The 21,456-nt window shown below is 36.4% G+C and overlaps 2 protein-coding genes across 3 annotated transcripts; one reads left to right on the top strand and one right to left on the bottom strand.

Annotated features, from left to right (window-relative positions):
• Positions 1-974: 974 nt before the first annotated feature.
• On the bottom strand, positions 975-2,147 carry LOC111779144 (uncharacterized). Its single transcript, XM_023659219.2, has one exon. It carries the CDS (start codon positions 2,042-2,044, stop codon positions 1,091-1,093), a length of 954 nt encoding a protein of 317 aa, XP_023514987.2. The 5' UTR covers positions 2,045-2,147; the 3' UTR covers positions 975-1,090.
• Positions 2,148-6,319: 4,172 nt separating this feature from the next.
• Positions 6,320-20,755, top strand: LOC111778618 (protein GET4). 2 transcript variants are annotated; one of them, XM_023658548.2, is made up of 12 exons: positions 6,325-6,603; positions 7,102-7,181; positions 7,509-7,587; positions 11,854-11,935; positions 12,719-12,869; positions 13,097-13,187; positions 13,674-13,757; positions 14,583-14,629; positions 19,606-19,734; positions 20,013-20,097; positions 20,186-20,266; positions 20,453-20,755. In XM_023658548.2, the coding sequence occupies exons 1-12, from the start codon at positions 6,529-6,531 to the stop codon at positions 20,462-20,464; spliced, it is 996 nt and encodes a 331-aa protein (XP_023514316.2). In that variant the 5' UTR covers positions 6,325-6,528; the 3' UTR covers positions 20,465-20,755. The 2 variants fall into 2 exon arrangements, with proteins under 2 accessions (XP_086975220.1, XP_023514316.2); XM_087119094.1 differs by lacking the exon at positions 19,606-19,734 and having other exon boundaries at positions 6,320-6,603.
• Positions 20,756-21,456: the final 701 nt, after the last annotated feature.

Below are 21,456 nucleotides of genomic sequence, written 5' to 3'. Positions count from 1 at the left end.
TAGCGTTATCATACTATCACACGTCATTATGATAATCAAGCTCAAACACATCACAACATAATAAGCGTAAATGACAAATGCCACTACCACTAGGCACGTATCGTCATACATAAGGCAAGTCTTCCAACCTAGCCGATAGTAAGGCCACTTACACGGTTGGACTTAGCTGGTGTTCTCCCTAAACTCTAGTACATTAGAATTTTGTTTCCTCAAAGTTGCTCCAAGCAACGTTGGGAGTTGTTTCCTATTCGAACATCCATCGTATTTTCGTTAATCACTCACATTTCTAACCTAAATCAACTTGAATTTCGTAATAGGACGTTGTACTGACCTCAATTGCCTTAATTAAGGTCAAAAAATCTCTTTAGGAGGGTAAAAAAAAACCTAGGAAACGATATATTATTTGTATACCGAGCTGCCTAAGCCGAGAAGTCGAGCCGTTTAAGCCGAATCCATTGAGTCACCGAGTCGTCAAGGCCCCATCGGAGTCGAGCCAAGCCGATCACGTGGTGTGAGCCGAAGGATTCGGCGTCTGCACGCACGACACGTTGCATTACGGGTCAAGGCTTGGGATCTCAGGTCGCATCTTTCGAGTACGCGGGTCACGCATTGGGCCTTGCATGCTGACGGGCCGAGGCTTCTGGGTTTTGACCTGGGTCGTCATAGTGGGCCTCGGGGTTATGGGCTGCAAGCGCCTTGGGCTTCTATCAGGATGGTCGAGCAGGTTGGGTCGCGTGTTTGGGCCGAAATGAAATTTGATCGTGGGTTGGCTCTTATGCTGGGTAAACCGACCCCGACCCAAAACCGACCCCATTCGGTCGTCTCCTTCACCCAACTCGCCTGCAACTTTTCTTCAATTCTCTTTCTCTTCCCGAATAATTTTCCGACGATTCTTTCCGTCGTCCTCCGTCGCCGGTGACCTTCGGTTCGCCATTCATCCAATCATTTTAATCAAACAAAAAGGACAAAAAAAAAAAAAAAAAAAAAAGTTTTATTCTCATACAGCCTGAGCCCATAATTTCAAATTACAATTATGACCTTTCAAACGCCAAATTTTGTACACACAAAAAAAGGAACACGTGGCAGAAGATTAATGAGAGACAAGAACCCAGTGTTGACCATCCACTTTGACTTTGAAGCCATTGATTTGGGCAAACAAATTAACTGCCCGTCTTACACCTCGATTATCCGCAGCAGTAAAATAGTCATGGCCGAACAAAACCCCTCCCGGTCTGAGGATCCGGTAAGCCCGGTTTATATCGGACCAGGCCGAGTTAAAGTCGTGACCCGCATCCACTTCAATCAAGTCCCCATAAACCCCCCACTCGCACAAGCTATCAAGAACCGAACCGGTCGAGAACGGCAAGGGGATAACCGAATCGGACGCGTTCATAGCAACCACGTTTTGCATGAACTGGTAGAGTAAAGAAACGTCGCCGTTTATCATCCATAAGTCCTTGAACCGGTCGAGAAAACCGGGCCAGCCGCGAAAATCATCAACGCATAGAATCTGAGTGTCCAGGCCGAGTTGGCGAGTCAAGTTAGCCATGTGAGTCGCCGAGGCTCCCAAAAACGAACCCACCTCGATTATAGTCCGTGGCTTTACTTGTCTCACAAGATTCTCAAAAACGGCACCGGTTGAGCCCCACCCCTTGATCTTCTTCGGGTGGAGAAGCTCTGCCACGTGCGGCGGAGGGAAATTGAGGAATGGGGATTTTCCGTTGAAGACCTTTTGGAGGAGTGCTAAACGGACCTGTGGGTGAGGGAGGGGAGGGGAACAGCGGTTTCTGATTCGGAATTGGTGGATTTCTGTCGGGGTGTCGGTGAGTTGGATGAATTGAGGGGTTGAATAAGAAGGGGTTATAATAGGAGGAGGAGGAGGAGGAGGAGGAGTGGATGGGGAGTATGACGTGGAAGAGGGTGAGGATGATAGGTAACCGAGAGTGTAGGTTAGCAAGAGGATGAGGAAATAAGCGGCGGGCTTGAGGGCAGCGGCGAGGAAGGCGGCGACGGCAGCCTTGCGGTGGTGGGATTTGGGCCTCATATGATTAATTAATTTAGAGAGGGAGATGATGTTCCTCCAATTTTATGATCATTGGTTGAGTGAGATAAGGAGAAGGAAAAGTGGTGTAATGTATATTTAATATATGGCCATACACACAGCTTTCGCAATATTGTATTATTATTGAAATTTAATCTCTAGCCCAAGGTCTTCTTCTTATTTTATTGTTTCTCTCTCTCTCTCTCTCTCTTTCTCTATCTTATGGACTTTATGGACGTTTCATTTTCGATGGTCGCCTTATAATTGTTACTGTTACCGTACGAGAATTTCATGAGAAGCAGATGTTCGTTCCACCTACTTGCAAGATCTGATTTACTCTCTCTGTCTGCTTGTCACTCTGTGGGTGGAAGGGTGTACTAAATGTTAACTTAGTTTCCATTGCCTTTTGCAAACTTCTTTAAAATCAGAAGTAAAACATGTGTCTCTATCCGACACAATAGAGGTTGGGATGACCATGCAATCTCACAACTTGTTCCATGTACAATCTATTATATGTTTCTACTGGTAGGTTAAACATCAGCTAACCTTGCTAGCTATATCACATTTCATCCTTGGTCACTCGTATGATCTTGGTGTATCTTAGTACTACTGGGTGCACTCAAAGAAAAATTTATGAGCTTTAGTCAGAAGGTCTTCATTCTTCTCTTTCTACCTCATTCTGCTTGCAAATCAAGGATAAGCAGGAATCACTGCTCTAAACCTCTATAACCTGCTATCTCAAGTCTGATTGAACCCTAAACTTGACTCAAAATGTCAATGACACCTTTGGCCACTACTTCTATCCCAACTTTGACTATATCCTCCTACAACGTTAGTTGTCTAGTCACTAGTGTAGAAGAATGGGCCGGCTTCCTACTCAGAGTGTCGGCTACAACTTTTGACTATATCTGAATGTCGTAGTCCTTAACTAGTTCCTACTAGCGCCTTTGTCTCATGTTCAACTTTTTCTGAGTGAACAAATACTTCAGGCTTTTGTAGTCTATAAATATCTGAATGCACTCACCATACAGGTAGTACCACCATATCTTTAGAGTAGACACTAATGCTACTAATTCTAAATCGTGTGTCGAGTAATACTTCTTATATTCTTTCAATTGTCTTCAGACATAGGCTATAACTCTGCCATTGTGCATCAACAGACAACCAAGCCCCTTACCCGATGCATCACTGTATACCACAAAGTTTCCTGAACCATTTGGCACAACAAGTACTAGCATTGTTACTAGTCAATGTTTAAGTTCCCTAGAATTCTACTCACAAATGCCATCTCATGAGAACACCGTGTCTTTCTTTGTTAACTTAGTGAGGGGTGGAAGATATTTTAGAGAAGTCTTGGATGAATCTTCTGTAATATTCTACTAAACCCAAGAAACTTCTCACTTCCATTGCCAAAGTAGGTTGATGTCAATCTATGATTGTCTCGACCTTAGCTAGATCTACTGAAATGTCTCTTCCTTACATGACGTGTCCTAACAATGTCACTTCTTGCAACCAGAACTCGCACTTAAAGAACTTTGCATAAAATTGATGAGCTCTCAGCACTGATAGTACTATTCGCAGTTATGACTCATGCTCTTAATCGTTCTTGAAATATGTTAGTATATCATCGATGAAGACTATTACAAATGTGTCCAAGAAGTTCTTAAACACCCTACTTATGAGATCCATGAATGCTGTTGAGGCGTTTGTCAAACTGAATGACATTACAGTAAATTCATAGTGACCATACTGGCTTTTGAAAGTCGTATTGGAAATGTCATTCTCTCTAATCCTCAGTTAATGATACCCTGACCTCAGATCAATTTTGGAGAACACTGAAGCACCTTGTAGCTGATTAAACAAGTCGTCCATATGAGGTACAGGACACTTATTCATAACTGTCACCTTATTCATTTCCCTGTAAGTGATACTCAACAACAAATGTCCCGTCCTTTATCTTGACGAACAACACTTGTGCTCCTCAAGGTGACACACTAGGTCTAATAAAATCTTGATCTAGAAGATCGAGTAGTTGCTCCTTAAGCTCCCTCAGCTCTTCTGTAAGGTGCTTTGGATATAGGAGTTGTCTCCGTCTCCAGCTAAAAATAAAATAGGTTAATATTTTCGTATAAACATCAAAAATAAAATATACCAAATTAATATATATATTAAAAAAAAAAATTAACAAAGTCAACTTACATTATGAACCAACTTTGTGTGTATAACACGAAAGGGAAAGATGTGAATTGGGAGTTTAAAATTCAAATTACAAATAAAGAGTCGTGGAGTCCATAAGAACGTAAAATGACTCATTTATCCTTAATTTGACTTTTTTTTTTAAGAAAAAACAATTTGAGAACCGACATAATTTAGTGTATAAATTATCTTATTTCTTACTTCTCTAAAGGTTGAAGATCTAATCTACGCGCATTTACCTTCGTTAAACCAAAAAAAATTTAATTTATAATAAATATTTACTTAGATAAAATACGGTAGTTAGGTTGATTATAAGTCTTATTCACTGAGTTTTAAAGTATTTAATAAGATTCCTTTAAATTTTTTATTTTATGTCTCTAATCAATTCAATATTTAAAAATCATATGGTTATTAAATAAAAAATTTAAATTTTTATTTAATAGATAACTTAAAAGATTAAATTTTATTTATATAATTATTAAAAAAAAAAAAATCTTTAATTTTGTAAATAATTATTAATTATAAGCAGAGCATTATCCACACAACCATTATTTTTATTTAATTTTGTAAACAATCCAGCCACCATGTGGACTTTGACAATCTTAGCCTTAGAAAACAAAAAATGCAAATAAAAATTTATGCACCCCAACCTTTCTTAAATATTGATTAATTATTGGTGTTTATTATAAACGGATTGATTATCATCGATAAGCACGTGTACCGTTGTTAGCTCGAGTTTTCTTTTTTTTTTTTTTTTTAGGTCAAACGTCGTATTCATGATAATCCAAATTTCAATTTTACCTTCTTCAAAATTTTGAACTTAAAATTATGAATAAGTTGGGAAACACCACTTCCCGTCCGACTTGCATGTGTTAAGCATGTCGCCAGCGTTCATCTTGAGCCACGATCGAACTCTCCATGAGATTTATAGTTGCATTACTTATAGCTTCCTTGTTTTGGCTACTTTTCAATTGTGTTCGTTAGATTGGAAGTAGTCATACGCCATTAAATCTTCTTTGAGGAGGAAGGACGGTGGAGCTTGGATAAGGCGCTCCTTGTGTATGAGGAATCAAAAGGTAGAAGATATCGGACCTCGAATTAAAGTATGTGAGTTTTTCGATGCATTTCTATGACCTACCTTTAGTTTGCTTTTCTAGGAGTATGGCCAAGGTGTTAGGAAATGCAATAGGGAGCTTCGAAAAAGTTGAAGCGAATGAAAATAGTAAAAAAAAAAAAAAAGTTACCCTACAGGATAAACTACTTGTTACTTTACCTTTTCAGGCTAGAACAGTAAACTATTCACACCCACTCTCGAGTTAGAACAGTAGAAGGTTATGGCTCCCCACTAGGCACAATCGGAGATAACCTAGTAGTATACTCTCTACGACTCCGAAAATCTCTTGAATGATAACTAAACTGTGTACCAAGTAGTTGACCCTAACCCCTCTTGACTAGTTCACAATTAGGAGTTATACCGTAATCATCTCTACGAGATACATGGTCAACCCAAAGTTGTTTGACACTTCGTTAGTAGAAAACGATATCAAACGTTGTATTTTGGTTTAAAATGTGCTCTCAACAACCTTCTTAAGGACTTCGCCATATTGAAATCTCACCATCAAAATCCATAAGATCGAGAAAAACGTTAATATGCTCGGCCCAGAAAGGACTATAATTCCATGAACTTGAAAGGCTCACACTACCGTTATCTTCAAAATTTATAAGAAATTCGATCCCATATAGCATAACCACTCTTGAGAGACAAAACAAAACACATCGCTCCCGTGCGCAACTTTAATGTATGTATTAATCTACTAGATGTTGAATGTTGTGTAAATGGATATTAGGTGGTAAACTAAAATCGCATAGTGTTGGATGAAAGTGTCCCACATTGGTTAATTTAGGGAATGATAATGGATTTATAATCAAATAATTTGAGACCTCTTGGGAAGCCTAAAGCAAAGCCTGGAGAGCTTGTGTTCAGACTGGAAAAGAGCGGACAATATATGACAGTTGAATATTTAGGAAAAAATAATTAAAAAAAAAAAATCTAAAAAGTCCCGAAGGTTTGTTACTCCGGTGGCAGAGAATGAGAAAACTATTTTAGGAACCTATCCTGTGTTATGAAAAATAAGCTTTCTCTACGAAGGGGTTCAATTTCATAGAACGAAGAAACCTTCCCAACACAACCTCCATTTTCTTTTCATTCGAAATCCCTGCTTTTGTTCTTCTTTCTTGAAGGATCATAAACTAAAATATCAGTTTCTTCTGGGATCATTATTCGATTCAAAATGAGTCCGCACCCGTTGCAGAAGACGATGTCCCGCGCGAGATCCAGTCGAATTGTACTGCCTCCGGTTCAAGAGGTAATTATTGAATGTTCGGGATCCTTTTCCTTCTTCTTGTTCACTTCTATGTTGTTTAAGAACGAATTCGAGCCTTCCATGGGAAATTAGAGTGTTGGTTAGAATTTTAAGACCAATTTCAGTTTTAGCGTTTCGTTTAGTTACTATTTCTTATGATTTGTTTTCACTCAAATTCAGAAATTACATAACGTTTTGTTTTCGAAATTATTATCAATTTCTGACCGGAAGAGAAGAAAAGTGATGCACGAATCATTGAGGATGTCGTGTTCGGAATCAAAAGAATGAAAGTTTCATTGATTATGTGAGTTGAATTTTGTAATGTATTCCGGCATTATTGAAAAAAAAAAAAAAAAACGCAATTACTGATGTAAGAGACCACTCTTTTAGTTCATTAAACAGAAACCTTGTCCTCCATGTCTATTTTTTCTTTTTCTTTTTCCACCCTGAGTCGAGGAAATATTTTAGACTGCATTAACTTCTTTGGAACTGTTATTACAGCATATTATGAAAATAGATGACGTTATCGACGACGGTGACTACTACGGGGCTCAACAAATGTATAAATCTGTCAGTTCAAGGTACAGTATACCATCTTCATATGGTTTTGATCGATTTAAAAAAAATTCCTTTCAAATTAGTATGCAAAATGGACACACGGTATGTGACTCTGATTTGTAGAATAGTAATGCTGATTAGTAGATAACAATACTACCATTACGTCTGCTGTACTGCTTCTAGTTAATCTGGATTCAGCCTTACTGGCAATTACTATCTATCACAAATGCTAATAGACTTGAGCCTTTTCGAATATTGTTAAAACTGACCTTCACTCAATTGATAATGCAAAAATGGGGGTTTGGACAATCAAACTGCACGTGCATGAACATCTGCTTGTCTCGTTACAGATACGTGGCTGCAGAAAAGTACTCTGAAGCCTTGGAAATTCTTCTGTCAGGGGCTTGCTCCCAGTTGAAACATGAGCAGGTCAAAGCTAGTTGCATCTTTTCTGCGTATGTAATTGCTGGATTGGATGTTCTTTTTGCATTTGTAGAACAATGTTTCATTATTTTAACACTCTTAATGACCCAATTGCTTAGGCCTTGAAATTTCAACTTCATTTCGTTGCCCATGTTTGAAGTCCTCTTCTCTAGAGAACAGGAGAAACTCAAAACTGTAGTATGGTACTTCTGTGACGTTTAATTGTGTTTGAAATATTATTCATGAATATAGAAATGAGACACAACATAGCAATAATGATATGACATATCCCAGAAAATAAGACATCACGCACAACAAAATAATATTAATCAGAAACCAAATTTCATCGATAATATGAAATTGAAAGGGGAGATAAAACAAAGCAACAAAGGTGTTACAGGAAAACAATAGCAGAAGGGGAGTAATTGCAAAAAAAAAAAAAAAAAAAAAAAAAAAAAAAAAAAAAAAAAAAAAAGAAAAAACAAAGAAGAAGAAGAAGAAGAAGAAACTCCAGCTCTAGGGAGTTACAAAACTAAGGCTTCCATCCTTAGGATCCTTGTTTTTCCATGCAGTCATTCTAATAAAAACTTTGAATATAGGCTCCCTCAAAAGTTTATAAAATGAAATCAAATGTCTAACAAAAACAAGTTTCTCAAAAGGAAAGTAGTCATGTCTTACAGATTGCTCACATCACCTCTATCCTTGTCAAATACAGCACCATCAGTTTGATGATATTGTCTGAAAAACTATAACCTTATACTTTAGTTTATCCTTAGATAGTCTCCAATTTATTACTAGTAGTCCATTTTCATCTTGAATCGTCTTGGGATGCTTGTTCTTAAAGCTTCAATTCTTTGGGTGGGGTTTCTTTTGGTTTTTTTTTTCCCTTCTTCTGTGGGTTCCCTCTCCAAAGCCCTCTTTGTTTTCTTCCTTGTGGAAGGTCAGAGTTCTGAGGACGGTTAGATTCTTTGTCTAGTACATTTTGCATTGGAGGATTAAGACTATTGAATATTCAGAGTTTTTTTCCCCATGTTGTTGGATCTGTAGTGGTGTTTTGTGTAAGTGTGCTTTAAGAGTTCGGATAGTATTCTGGAGTTTCTATTTATCTACCTTGATTTGGGGCACTTTCTTTTGTTTTTTTTTTTTTTTTTTTGAGGACTTTTGGTATCTCAGCGAACGATTGTTTCACACTAGATTATTATAAGTTCAATGCCTACAAACTATACTCCAATTAACTAGAGTCTTCCTTCCCTCCTTTGAAGGCCCTTTCCATGAGTCGTATGCATTTTTCATGGTTCTTGTTAACTTCCCTAGGCCATTTGAATACACAAATATAGTAGTGAGGGACTCATGATAATACCGTGTTTCTGAGGCTCAACCTCCTGCCTTTGGAGAAAACAAGATTACTTCATTTGGCGAGTTTGAAGTAAGCATTCTCTTCAACTGGTTTCCAGAATTGTTTCTAGTGAATGAGTTTATGGATTAATAGGTTAGCAATTAAAAAATGAAGGGTCTATTAATGTTTTGTTTGTGATTGCCTTTCTAGTCTCTTTTGAGGCCATTAATGGGGTGTTCTTTTGATCCTTTTTTACTTCGCTTGGAGATTTATCTCCTTGGCCTTTAGATTGTGTTTGTTCTGTTACTTTTGATGCTGTATAAATGAAATATACAATATACATAGTTCCATCAGTTCCAAACAATTATTAATACACATTAACAAAAAAGTACAATTATTTAGTCACTTTTGGTCAAAAACCGAGGATAAGAGAAACCATTTTTATTTGTGACTATATGACGATTCAAGAAAAAAGAAAAAAGAAAAGAAAAAATCCAAAAAAAATAATAACAATTTAATCAAAGTTCTATTTTGATAAATCCCAAAAAGTGTGCCAGGCGTGGATTGCATATAGGTTCAGGTGAGACACCACCTAATGCTTAAAGCAACTTTTTTGTTTGGATCTCGGGTTACAAATAAAAATTTAAAAGAACTCATCTTTAACCCATCTCACTCTTGCCTTTTGCCTCCAACTATTTCTTTCCTAACAATCTTTGTGAACCCAACTTCAAGAATACTCTCTCCTCCCTATGTTTTTTTTTTTTTTTTTTTTTTCTTTTTTCATTCATTCTAAGATCACGATATTAGTCAACAGGTCCTTGGAGAAGCATATCATGGGGTTCTAATGCAAGAAGTTGATGGCAGATTAGGCATAGAGAACCTAAGGGTTCATAATAAGGTCTTCTTGGCTAAGTGGCTGTGACGCTTTCCTTGCGCGCTTGACTCCGTGTGGCACAGGATTATTGTGAGCGAGTATGGTTATCATCCTCATGACTAGTTCTCAAACAAGGCTTTCAAAGGCATTTCCAAGAACCATGGAAGACACTTTTAGATAGTTTTCCTTGCGCAGGATTATTGTGAGCAAGTATGGTTATCATCTTCATGAGTGGTCCTCAAACAAGGCTTTCAAAGGCATTTCCAAGAACCTTGGAAGGCACTGTTGGATAGTTTTCCTTGTTTTTCTTCTTTTATCCTTAGTGTGTTGGTGATTGGAGGGCTACTTATTTTTGTGTGGATAAAGTGGTTGGGGGATAGACCCCTAGACTCCGTTTCCGTTTTCCCTCGGTTGTACCTGTTAGGAACCACGAACCTCCACAATGGTATGATATTGTCAACTTTGAGCATAAGCTCTCACGGCTTTGTTTTTGGTTTCCTCAAGAGGTCTTATACCAATGAAGATGTATTCAAATACTTATAAACTCACGATCATCTCCTTGGCTTCGTTTTCATTTTTCCTCAGTTGTACCTGTTAGGAATCACGAACCTCCACAATGGTATGATATTATCCACTTTGAGTATAAACTCTCCTGCTTTGTTTTTGGTTTCCCCAAAAACTCACATACCAATGAAGATGTATTCCTTACTTATAAACCTATGATCATCCCCTTAGTTAGCCAATGTGGGACTCCCTCCCAACAATTCTTAGCAGTACCAAACATCTTCTATGAGAAATTGTTTTGTGGGACTTCTCTCATCTTGAGAACACTCTTGATCTTGGGTTTGCTACGGATATCATTAGCATCCTCACTTTGGTTGAGGATGCTTCATTTTAGGTGGGGAGAGGGATTCTTTGGAAGGGGTCTTTTGCCTGGTGTGGAAGGTTAGAATCTCAAGAAGGTGAAGTGTTCTACTTGGTAGATCCTACACAAAAGGATTAACGCGCCGGATAGTATTTTGAGGTTTTCACCTGGGATGATGGGTCCGCACAATTGTATCCTTTGTAGAGTCGCGACTGAGGACTTAGATTCCTTTGGAGAGTTTTTATTGAAGATTTGTAAAGGAGACTTGGAAAATGTAGTAAAGGAGCATTTTTGCTTTCCTCGAGGGCTAAGTTTCTATGCAATTCTATATAGTTTAGATTGCATGTTTGGAATCATTAAAGCTTGACATGATCGACCTTGCTTGTGGAGTGATTCGAATCTCAATCAAGTGTTCTTGCCTTGAGATATTTGATCAACAAGGTAATTCAAATTTTACTTTCTCTTGGAGTGATTCCTTATCATTAGGGCTAAGTTTCCTTACCTTTTCCTTTAGCCAATGGCTAAGTTTCTTTGCAATTCTATATAGTTTAGGTTGCATGTTTAGAATTGTTCGAGCTAGACATGATCAATTTTGCTTGTGGAGTGATTCGAATCTCAAACAAGTGTTCTTGCCTTGAGATATTCGATCAAAAAGGTAATCCGAATCTTACTTCCCTAGTAGCGATTCCTTATCATTTGGTATCAAAGCTTTTCCTTGGGTTGATTCCTTATCATCTTGGCACAATTTTTTTTGCCTAGAAAGACCTCTTTCCATCTCCTAGTTCATTCTCTTTGTGTGTTGTTGTTTTGGTTGTGTTTCTGAGATCTGACATCTTGGTTCACTTATGTTGCTTCTCTTGATTTTTCTTTGTTTCGTTTATTTATTTTTGGGGTTTTATAAACTTGTTTATTAGAATGTCTATAGATTGATCAATTTATTATCATTTTTTTTCACTTGATGGATCCTATGCTTCTGCCACTGTCTCGATGCCCCCCTCCCCCCCAACAAAAAATAATAAGAATAACGATAAAAGTCTACTTTTCATGGGAATTTTGTGCTTTCTAGTTGAAAAATTGATGTGTTTGTTCTATTAATACTAATGCTTTTAGGGTTTGTGTGGAAACGAAACAATGCTTTTTGAAGTTCACAATTTTTATCAACCTAGTTTTAAATGGCTAACAGTTACTACTTTTCAGGTTACATGTGGAGCAGAGCTTGCTGTGTTATTCGTGGAGACGCTTGTTAAAGGGAAAGTTCCTTGTGATGATAATACACTTGGTGAGTCCCTTTGACGTGCTTGGCTGTATTTCTTTTATAAGAGATATTGAGGGTGTTATTGGGATGGATATGAGGAGTTGCATAATTGTAATTACATAGGAAGTTCTCAACAAAAAAGTTATGTACAAAAATTACCGTTGGTTAGACTGTATCGTTAAATAGAGTGGGTTGTATGTTTGAAAGTTAACCGAATTTGGGATGACCCATTGTGAAACTTAGGAGGGAGATAGCTCTCTGAAAGGATATTGAATTTTAATTTCTCTTATTGCAATAACCTTTCAGCGTTGTTCTCTTATGATCTGAATTCCATCGTTTTCCCATTGCAGTTTTAGTTGCTTGTTATTCAGTATTTGCATTCCAATTTTCAATTTTTAATTTGAGATTCAGTTGTTTTCAGATTCAGTCTTTTGAGAGGTTTTCTTTATATAGATTATTTGCCTATTTTGGGTTGCTTTTATTTCCTTTGTCCTCTACTGTTTTTGTTTCTCACTTGCAGAATTTGTATCTTTCAATCATTAGTCTCTCTTACCATCTTATTAATGGAAAATTTTGTTTCTTGTTAAAAACAAAAGTTTCTTTTTGATAACTTCGTCATTTGTTTCTTCAACTCTTTCTTAGGCAAGTCTATTTGAGGATTAAATTGATAACCCAATATGGAAGATATATATATATATATATATATATATATATATATATATATACACACACTACCTTTAGTTGTCCACTGTTGCTTATGAAGTTGTAATGCTCATCTTTTCACAATTATGACAAACATTATGTTAGGTCGTGTCAGGAAAATTTACGAGAATTTCCCTCAGATTCCTTTGCCTCAACAATTGGGGGAAGATGATGATGTGCAACAGCTTTCTGAAGCACTTGGTGCCGCTAAAACTCGTGTAGAAGGATGTTCTTCCTTTTTGAAAGCAGCTTTAAAGTGAGTCATTGTTCATTTTTCTTCCCAGTAATTAGCCATATCTACATTGGGAATATGCAAAATAAAAAAGAAAAATGAGTATCTTATTTTAAAACTGCGACTGTTTGAACTATATCATACATTCATAGTGATTAAGTTAGATTTTGCTGTCTCATTCAATCAGTTATGAATAATCCTTGTGTACTAAAAAGGAGAACATGCTTTCTACAAATCCTTAAATATATCAGGTGGTCTATGGAGTTTGGATCGCATAGGAGTGGATCTCCGGAAATTCATATCATGCTTGCTACATATGTATATTCTGAGTCACCAGAAGTGGTAGGTTTGACCAGAGTATCACTCTTTTATCTACTTGTTCTTTGTTTTATAAGAATTTTTGTGCTCTATGAGTATGACGAGTACATTTAAATGCAAATGCAGGCTTAATGTTACTTCAGTCTCTTTAGGGATAGAATAGTTTGTTACTTCAGTGTCTAATTTCTATCATGTCAAAAAATTTAGAATTGTCGTATCTGACTTGTTAATAGAAACAAGATGTAGCATTTCGAGAATGATTGTTATTTGATTTTTTAGCTAGGCTCCAAGACCATTTTGATAATTTTCTTTGTAGCCTAGCATGACAAATTTTTCTTTGAGTATGTAATTTGGCAATGAGAAGTTGTACTGCTGCTGTAAGAATTTGCTGCCATTTCAACCACTCAATATGATGTTGAAACGTGATCTAGGAACATGAGTGATGAAACTGTTGTTGCTTGTCCACCTTTACTGGTTTAATAGTATCTTCCAGTATTCTACTTGTTGCAGGACATGACCAGAGTATCATATCATTTTGTTCGAGGAAATAATCCCGAGATGTTTGCTTCTATATTAGTGAATTTTGTGGGCAAGGTTATCAAATCTTTCTTTATCACTCATTTTTCAAGGATCAGTATACAATTTTCATTAAGTCATATTTATTGTCGTGGTTGAAGTAAGGTTTTAGTCATGTGTTATGCTAATTGCTCCCTAAATAATTATGTTCCTAAAGCGTATTTCTTTTTCTTTACATAACTTGTTGCCCGTACACCTTTTACACCTTTTAATAGTCATTCAGTTGAAGTACTTGTACAGCCATTAATCTATATTTTCCAAAGATAGTTTAGTGTAATTTCTTATTTACTAATGACATGAAAGAATTCAAGGTTGATGAAGACCAAAATGTTGAGGTCGATTTAATGGAAATTTTGATGGAAGCATTGATAAAATATCAACGTTATTTTCGTAAAAAATAATAAAAATTACTCGTAACAATATGTTTAAATTAATAAGTAATTAATATTTATATTCATCTTACCAAAATTTTGTTAATATTTGCCACAACTTGGAGCATAACTCATTTAGTTGATGCATATATCTTCAATAAAAAAGTTAGTGGTTCGAAACCTCACTCTTACATGTTGAACTAAAAAAATATATTTTGTTAATATGTATTTTTTTATTTTGTCAATTGTACTGTAGAATGGAAATATTGACATTATCATATATTTAAACCTCGATTATAAGTAGTGGGAGTACATGTTTTTGGTGTTCTCTATTTTCCGGAGTAAAAATGATCAAAATTATTTGTTTTGTCTTGTGAGCTCTAGTACTTTGCCTAGGTGATCATTTTGTTATCTGTTTTGTTGTTCTATTTCGTGTAATTAACTGAGCCAGTGCATTTTTCCAACACTGCAGTGTTATCCAGGTGAAGATGATATGGCTATTGCACGGGCTGTTTTGATGTAAGATTATCAAAAGTCGTTTATACTTAAGACCACTTGAAAATTCTCGAATCATGGAAATTCTGAAGGGTTCAAGAATATGGGAGAAATCACGAATTAAAAATATGGACAAATATTTACACAGCAAATCTATTGAAAATTATGGAAATGTTATCATATGGATGTAGTGTATAGGGTGAAGAACTTGTGTCCCAAGGGCTACATTATTATTTTTACAAGTTCAATGGCATTAAAATGGAAAATAATTTAAATTGTGGCTATAAATTATGACACTTGAACTACTGTTTCATAAAGCATGTATATAGTATGGACCTAGCAATGCAACAATGGAACATTGTTAAGAAGCCTCTGAGTGATGGTCCTTTTGCACATGTATTTTTTTCACTCCATTGGACGCTTAGAATTATATATCTGGAGGTGTTTGTTTGGTGAGGAATAGGCACTTGGATAGATACTTGAAGGTAGTTCAGGATGTTACTTATCTTTTTGCTTTCATATTGAAAGATTATAGAGGTTTTTTCTCTTCTTGAAAATGATAGTTTGCAATTGGTCTTTTACATGAGCTGCCATGAGTTGGTCTGGTGGTCAATAGGATTTTGTTAATAAAACAAGGCTTAGAGGAAATTAGGTTGAAGCCATGGTGGCCATGTAGAATTTCTCACTTATTTATTTATTATTATTGCTCTTTTTTTTTTTAATTTTTATTTATTTATATATATATATATATATATATAAGAAACAACTTTTCATTGATATATGAAAAGGAAGGAAAGCATTCAAGGTCACAAATTCCCAGTGGGATCGAAGAAAAAACAATACAAGAAGAAATAAGCCTAAAAAATACAAGAGAATAAAACAATGAAAAGTAACTAGCGATTGAAATAAAAATACAGCCAAAAATTTGCAATTAAGTGCTGCCACTTCAGCTGTAAGTGCAGAAACTTTTTCTGGAGGAAAGTAGAACAAAGACACTAGGGCTTGAAATTCAAGAAATTAAAAAAAGCAGCTTGAGAAAATGAAGCCAAGAATGTGTGACCATGAAAGACACATGGTCAAATGAGTTTTTTTCTTGAATAAAGTTTGAACATTTGGCAACAAAATGGTCTTTAATAACCTTGACTGTTGAGAAAATCCCATGATTAAAGTTTCTCATGCTAGAACGGTCTAATGTTGAATATCGCCATAACGGAGGGGAAAATTTCTAATAACAAATATTCCCCTCTACTTTATCAAATAAGGAGACCAATTGTTTGGGAGAAATTTCTTAGTGAACCACCAAAGTATTGCCCTATAGCTTCGAAAAAAAGAACCTTTCCAGTAGCAAAGGTACATTATGAAATCCGTCCTCTGTAGCTATTGTTGAATGGATGCTCAATTTTCAAATTAAGATTACCAATAAGCATCCACTTATCATCAAAACTTATTCTCAATAAACCATCATCAATCTTTACCAAAACCTTGTCATCTATGAATGGATTTAATAAAATTCTGGACTGGAAATAATATTCTGAGGTGATTTGCACCTCTTTCCTGACCAGGCATCCTAGAAATCGCCCAGAGGGAATTGAGATTCATATCCACTATTTCCTTCTCTTTCCTTGCCTAAAAGGAAGAAATTACAGGGGGCACTGCTTTCAAAAAGTCCAGACTTTGAATGTGGCATGGATTCTGTTTAGTCGCATTTGCTTGACTTCTGGAGGATAACTTACTTTTCACCGATTCTTCCTGTAACGTTGCTGCTTTCTTAGATTGATGAGAAAATTCACACTAAAAACTTCATCTCCAAGAGTTTTAAGATAAAATCTCTTACCATTTTCCAAAATACAAGCCATCCTTTCGTGTCAAAACCAGTAGGAATATGTACAAGCTTTCTTCCCCTCGAGGAAGGCTAAACAGTACATTCAAAGTGACAACCATTGAATGAACAAAATCTAGACAGCCAGATGGTCCCAAAAATGAGTAAGCTGGCATAAGAGGAAGGTTGAAAGGATAATCTTCTTGTTGTTTGTTCACATTTTCCATGAAAAACTCAACATTTTCACACCAATGTGGAAATCAATATTACGTTTGCAATAACTCATTATTGCCATTGAACCAAAAAAAATGCAAATCAATCGACTTTGAATAATGAAATCTTGATAAGAAAAGTCCTTGAGAATATCAGACTAGGAGAGCTGACGGGTGGAAGGTTGAACTGAGAAAATGCAGGCAACAGTAAGAGGGTAGGCGTGGTTGTGGTCAACGGTGAGGTGGTATGGGGCGGAGGAGGAAGAGGGGTTGCGATAAAAGAGAAGAAGAATAGGAAGTAAAAAAGAAGAAAAATGGACAAATGGACAAAGGCAGTGAATTTTATGAAATCTTCGGGGAGTGGGTGAGGAAGAATGGACAGAAACAACGCCAGAGGCTTGAATTGGGTGAAGAGGGTTGAGGTTGGGGGTTAGGGAGGGGGAGTGATTATGGTTTAGGAAAAGGTGTGGAGGCGGCCTGAATAGGGTTTAAGAAAAGGATCAGAGGCAATGCAAGAACGGATGGGGAAGGTGCGACGGTCGGAGGCGATTCTAGTGCTATGAGGTATAGCGGTTTTCTTGAGCAAGCTAGATTTATGCCTGTGTAGTCACTTAGGATTTAATATCTTACGAGTTACCTTGACAGCCAAATGCAATAAGGTCAAATGATTGTATTGTGATAATATTTGAGGTGCACGAAAGTTGCTCAGACACTCATGGGTATTAGGAGAAAAATCCTTTACATGACAATGCAAGGCTATTCTTGTGGGCTCAAGGATAATTCTCAATCTCATCCTGAATTCGAAAAATTAGAGATTTGGGTGGAGATCAAAAGTAAAATATTCTTGTAGGATCAGGATTTTGGAGGGACATCATCTTAATTGAGCATGTCATTTGAAGTCATTTTACGTCTTTGAGCTTTTGCGTTGACTGCAATGTTTGTGCTTTGTTCTTTTCCCAATGGGCCTTCTCATTTGATCCTCCTAACCTCTGAACACTGTGTCCCTCGTGCTTGGAACTTTGAAAGTTTTCCTACAAAGATTAAATGGAAGTCCTTCATGTTGATAGACAAAAATCATAGAGGAATCGGAGTAAGAATTGTTGAGTTCAATAAAGTTAACATTTACATCATCTCCATCCATTGGAATTGTGATAAACTGGCTTTGTGAAACCTTCCAGCTACTTTTCTCTACTCCTCTCAACCAAGAATTGTTCAAGAAGCGAAAAAACATTTTTTTTTTCTAGGATAACAAGGGAGTAACTTTTGTCAAGTTGTCAAGCATGAAAACTGCATAGGCTTGTTATCTCTGTTTAAGAGAATAATATTGATTTGCCTTCTTTCTACAAGCTGCTTGTACCATGACTAGCTCAAAATTAGGGGTTGTTTGTCGTTTAGAGGCGAATTTACAATAATTGTCTTAAAATTAAAGAATCTTTGACAAAGTTCCTTAGCTTCCTAGTACACCCTTAACCCTTCACCCTTACAAGGCCATTTAAAATATGAAAATAGAGACCAGCTTGCATGTTCGCAAAAAGGTTGGAGATCGAGTTGATGTATTTGATCTTCTTTTTGAATTTTGAAATGTGAGCAACCACTTTTAACCAGTTGACATGCCTCCTTATTGAAATTGGATAACAGTTAGGAAAATCCATATTTTTCTGTGGAACTTGGAGACTTCCAACATTATTCCGTCCTCTATAAGCAGCAGACATACCATCTTGGAGATATGTATGTGAGGTCAGGTGCTAGAACTTCAATTGAAAATTCTCAATAGGAGTCCAATCTGTTTGCTTGCAAGGGTTCGTGGATACCTGTCGATCATAAACATGGAATGAGGCCTTAGCAAGTGGGAAGGCAAGTAGGAAATCTTGAATGCTTGGCCATGCCATTGCCTTGTTTCTGCCTTTGGATTATAACCACCATTTCATTTCAAACTTTCTGGGTAAGATGGGGCTGCGGGTACTGGAGGTTTATTCTTTTCCTGGAACCTCTCTTTGTGAGAGGTTGATTGGTTCCAATTCTGTCGGTGTGCTGCTCCTGGATAATCTAAAATAAGAGAGAAGAAAGAGAACCAACTTTGTTTATTGTCTTCTGATGAGATGAGTACGCCAGCCTCCATTATGTAATAGTTTGCTGATCTCAAAAAAAAAAAAAAAAAAAAAGAAAAAAAAAAAAAAAGAAAGAAAAGAAAAAACCCATAGATGTTTGTAAATTTTTCCAGCCAAGGGATGTAATCATCTCAACAGATTTCACAGAAAAATTCTTTGTGAGAGCAGGGGTCTTTTGTAAGGGTGCTGAAAGATGAAGCAAGCCATTGGAAGGAGTTCCATGTAAGGGCAAGGGAATGGGAGGAGTTTCTGACTCGCGCTGTGATTTTTGCTCTGCTTTCTCATGAGAGTTCAAAAGCAATGGTGAAGGATTTACAATCAATAGGAATGGGTGGAGTAGTTCCAAGGCCATTGTAAAGTGGCGACAGCCAGTCACTGGAAATGGTGGTCAGAAGTTGAGGCGATGTAAAGGTGGTTAAGCATGGGAGAAGGGAGAGGAGAGAGCATAGCGATATTTGGTTTGAGTGTGTGGACAACTTTTGAATGATAATTTATCACTATATTCATTGATATACTTGATTGAAATTCAGATATTGATGTTGAAATCAATATTTAAACTGTTAGTTAGGACGGATACATTTAATGATATAGCTATCTTATTAGTTTTAATGGTCTTCAACTTCAGTCAAAGATAGAGTTTATATTTTCCCGAACTATTATGGGATAGAAGATGGGATCCAAAACATAGTAAAAGGCTATGAAAGGAAGCTTTTTTTAAGGACTTGAAATTTTTGTACATTCAATGTGAGAGTGCAGAGTTGTGTGGATATACTAGCTCCATCTCTGTCAATGCATCTATATGGAATTTATTTCAAATTTATATGGTTATAAAACGAGTGAAATGCATTTGTTTTTATGTAGGTACTTGTCTCTTGGTAATCTAAGGGATGCTAATCGTTTAATTGATGAGTTAAAGAAGCACGAAGAACGTGAGGAACTTGAGTTCCCTGATTCAGAATTGATTGAGTTTATCATATATCTTTTGCTGACGTAAGTCCATTTACTTCGTTTTGAATAAACTAGCCAACAATATATCTACTTCAGCAGATGTAAAGCATCGAGTGCGAACCATGATGGTAATAAAATCAATTTAGTGAGAAAAGATTAGTTCTTTCTTTGTTTCTTTCTTTTTTTGGTCATTGTCTTAGAACCGTCAAGTAGTGTTACATTTAGTCTTGCTTGCTGGTTAAATTTTTAGTGTGACTTCTTCTGGATTCTTTCTATGAGGGGTTATGCTTTATGAGCGAACTTAAAATATGGCTTTGCAGGTTGCAAAGAGATGCTTTGCCTCTTTTCAACATGCTGAGGGCGAATTACAAGCCAAGTATTGAGAGAGAACCTGCCCTAAATGAGGTGCAACTCCTGCATTTGTTTGAGATGAAGTTGTGGAAAGTTGGTTGGTTTTAAATAATCGGATTCTAACTTTAGCATTTTGCTTCAGTTTCTTGATGAAATTGCAGAGAAGTTCTATGGAGTACGGCGCAGAAATCCCTTACAAGGGATCTTCGGAGATTTCTTGAAGGTGATTTTTAGTGCCTCATAAACTTTGTTCCACTAGATGCTCGACTTTGGTATATTGACACATTTAATTTATCTACATCAAAATTGAACTATAGTGAGATTTGAACCTTAAAGTGTCTGTATCAATGAAAAGATTATTTGTTTTATTTACGAAAAGGAAAAGAATCTGACCATATAGATTGTGCAGATGATAGGCTGATTGATGAACGGCGGATAGTGAGGTGGTACCAGTCAGCTTCCTGCTACTGTTGTTGACTTGGGCAGTTTATTGGAGAAGCACATGTTTTGGACTTGTATCTAAGTACACTTATTGCTACGTAAGTGACCTTTTTTTTCCCTTAAAACATTACAGATATATATCTCTCGTGGAGCAGGTAATTTGGTTGGACTGGATTTTGGGAGTAATTTCTTACAGCTTGAGTTTATTTCTAGAAACAACATTTTGGACTATATTCATATTATATACTAATAAACGTGAGAATTTTGGTAATCTTTATATATTTTCAGTGTACCCTTGCTCGTAATTACAATTGGGTCAAAAGTTCATTTTATCCTTAGAGTCCCTCTTGAGCGAGTGAGTGAGATTCTGTTGTTTAAGTCTCAAAATCAACGCATAAGGGAATTTACTCATTTACGTTCTCTATATCGTAAAGATTAAATTTCATCTTGTGAAACCATGTTTCCATCTCCCAATTTGGTAAAGTTTCCAAAATAGTACGCATACTAAATCGGCTACAAAAATCACTCTCACCCATGCAAATCAAAGAACAGACTCTTGTAGGCAAAAATTCATAACTCACTCAAGCTTAAGATCGAGTCACATATGATAATTCTGTGAAATATTAATCTTTTCAATTATCATATTTTTAAAGAGAGATTAAATAATATGTGGTTAGTCTGATACAATTTGCCTCAAATCATTTGTAACAATTACAAAGTTAGTCGTATCAATGAAACACTTTAGGTTATTACTTAAATATGATCCTTCTCTATGTCAATCACGTACATAAGATTACACTAATAACCTCATAATTTTTCAACCATGGATAATGATAAGATAAGGAATCAATACAAGGGGAATAAGATTCGGATTACCTTGTTGATCGAATATCTCAAGGCAAGAACACTTGTTTGAGATTCGAATCACTCCACAAGTAAGATCGATCATGTCTAGTTTGAATGATTCTTGTT

Source organism: Cucurbita pepo, chromosome 17 (assembly GCF_057944985.1).
Source record: "Cucurbita pepo subsp. pepo isolate OVF chromosome 17, ASM5794498v1, whole genome shotgun sequence".
In the NCBI taxonomy this organism is placed as follows: domain Eukaryota; kingdom Viridiplantae; phylum Streptophyta; class Magnoliopsida; order Cucurbitales; family Cucurbitaceae; genus Cucurbita; species Cucurbita pepo.
This window is presented reverse-complemented; position numbering and strand designations above follow the sequence as displayed.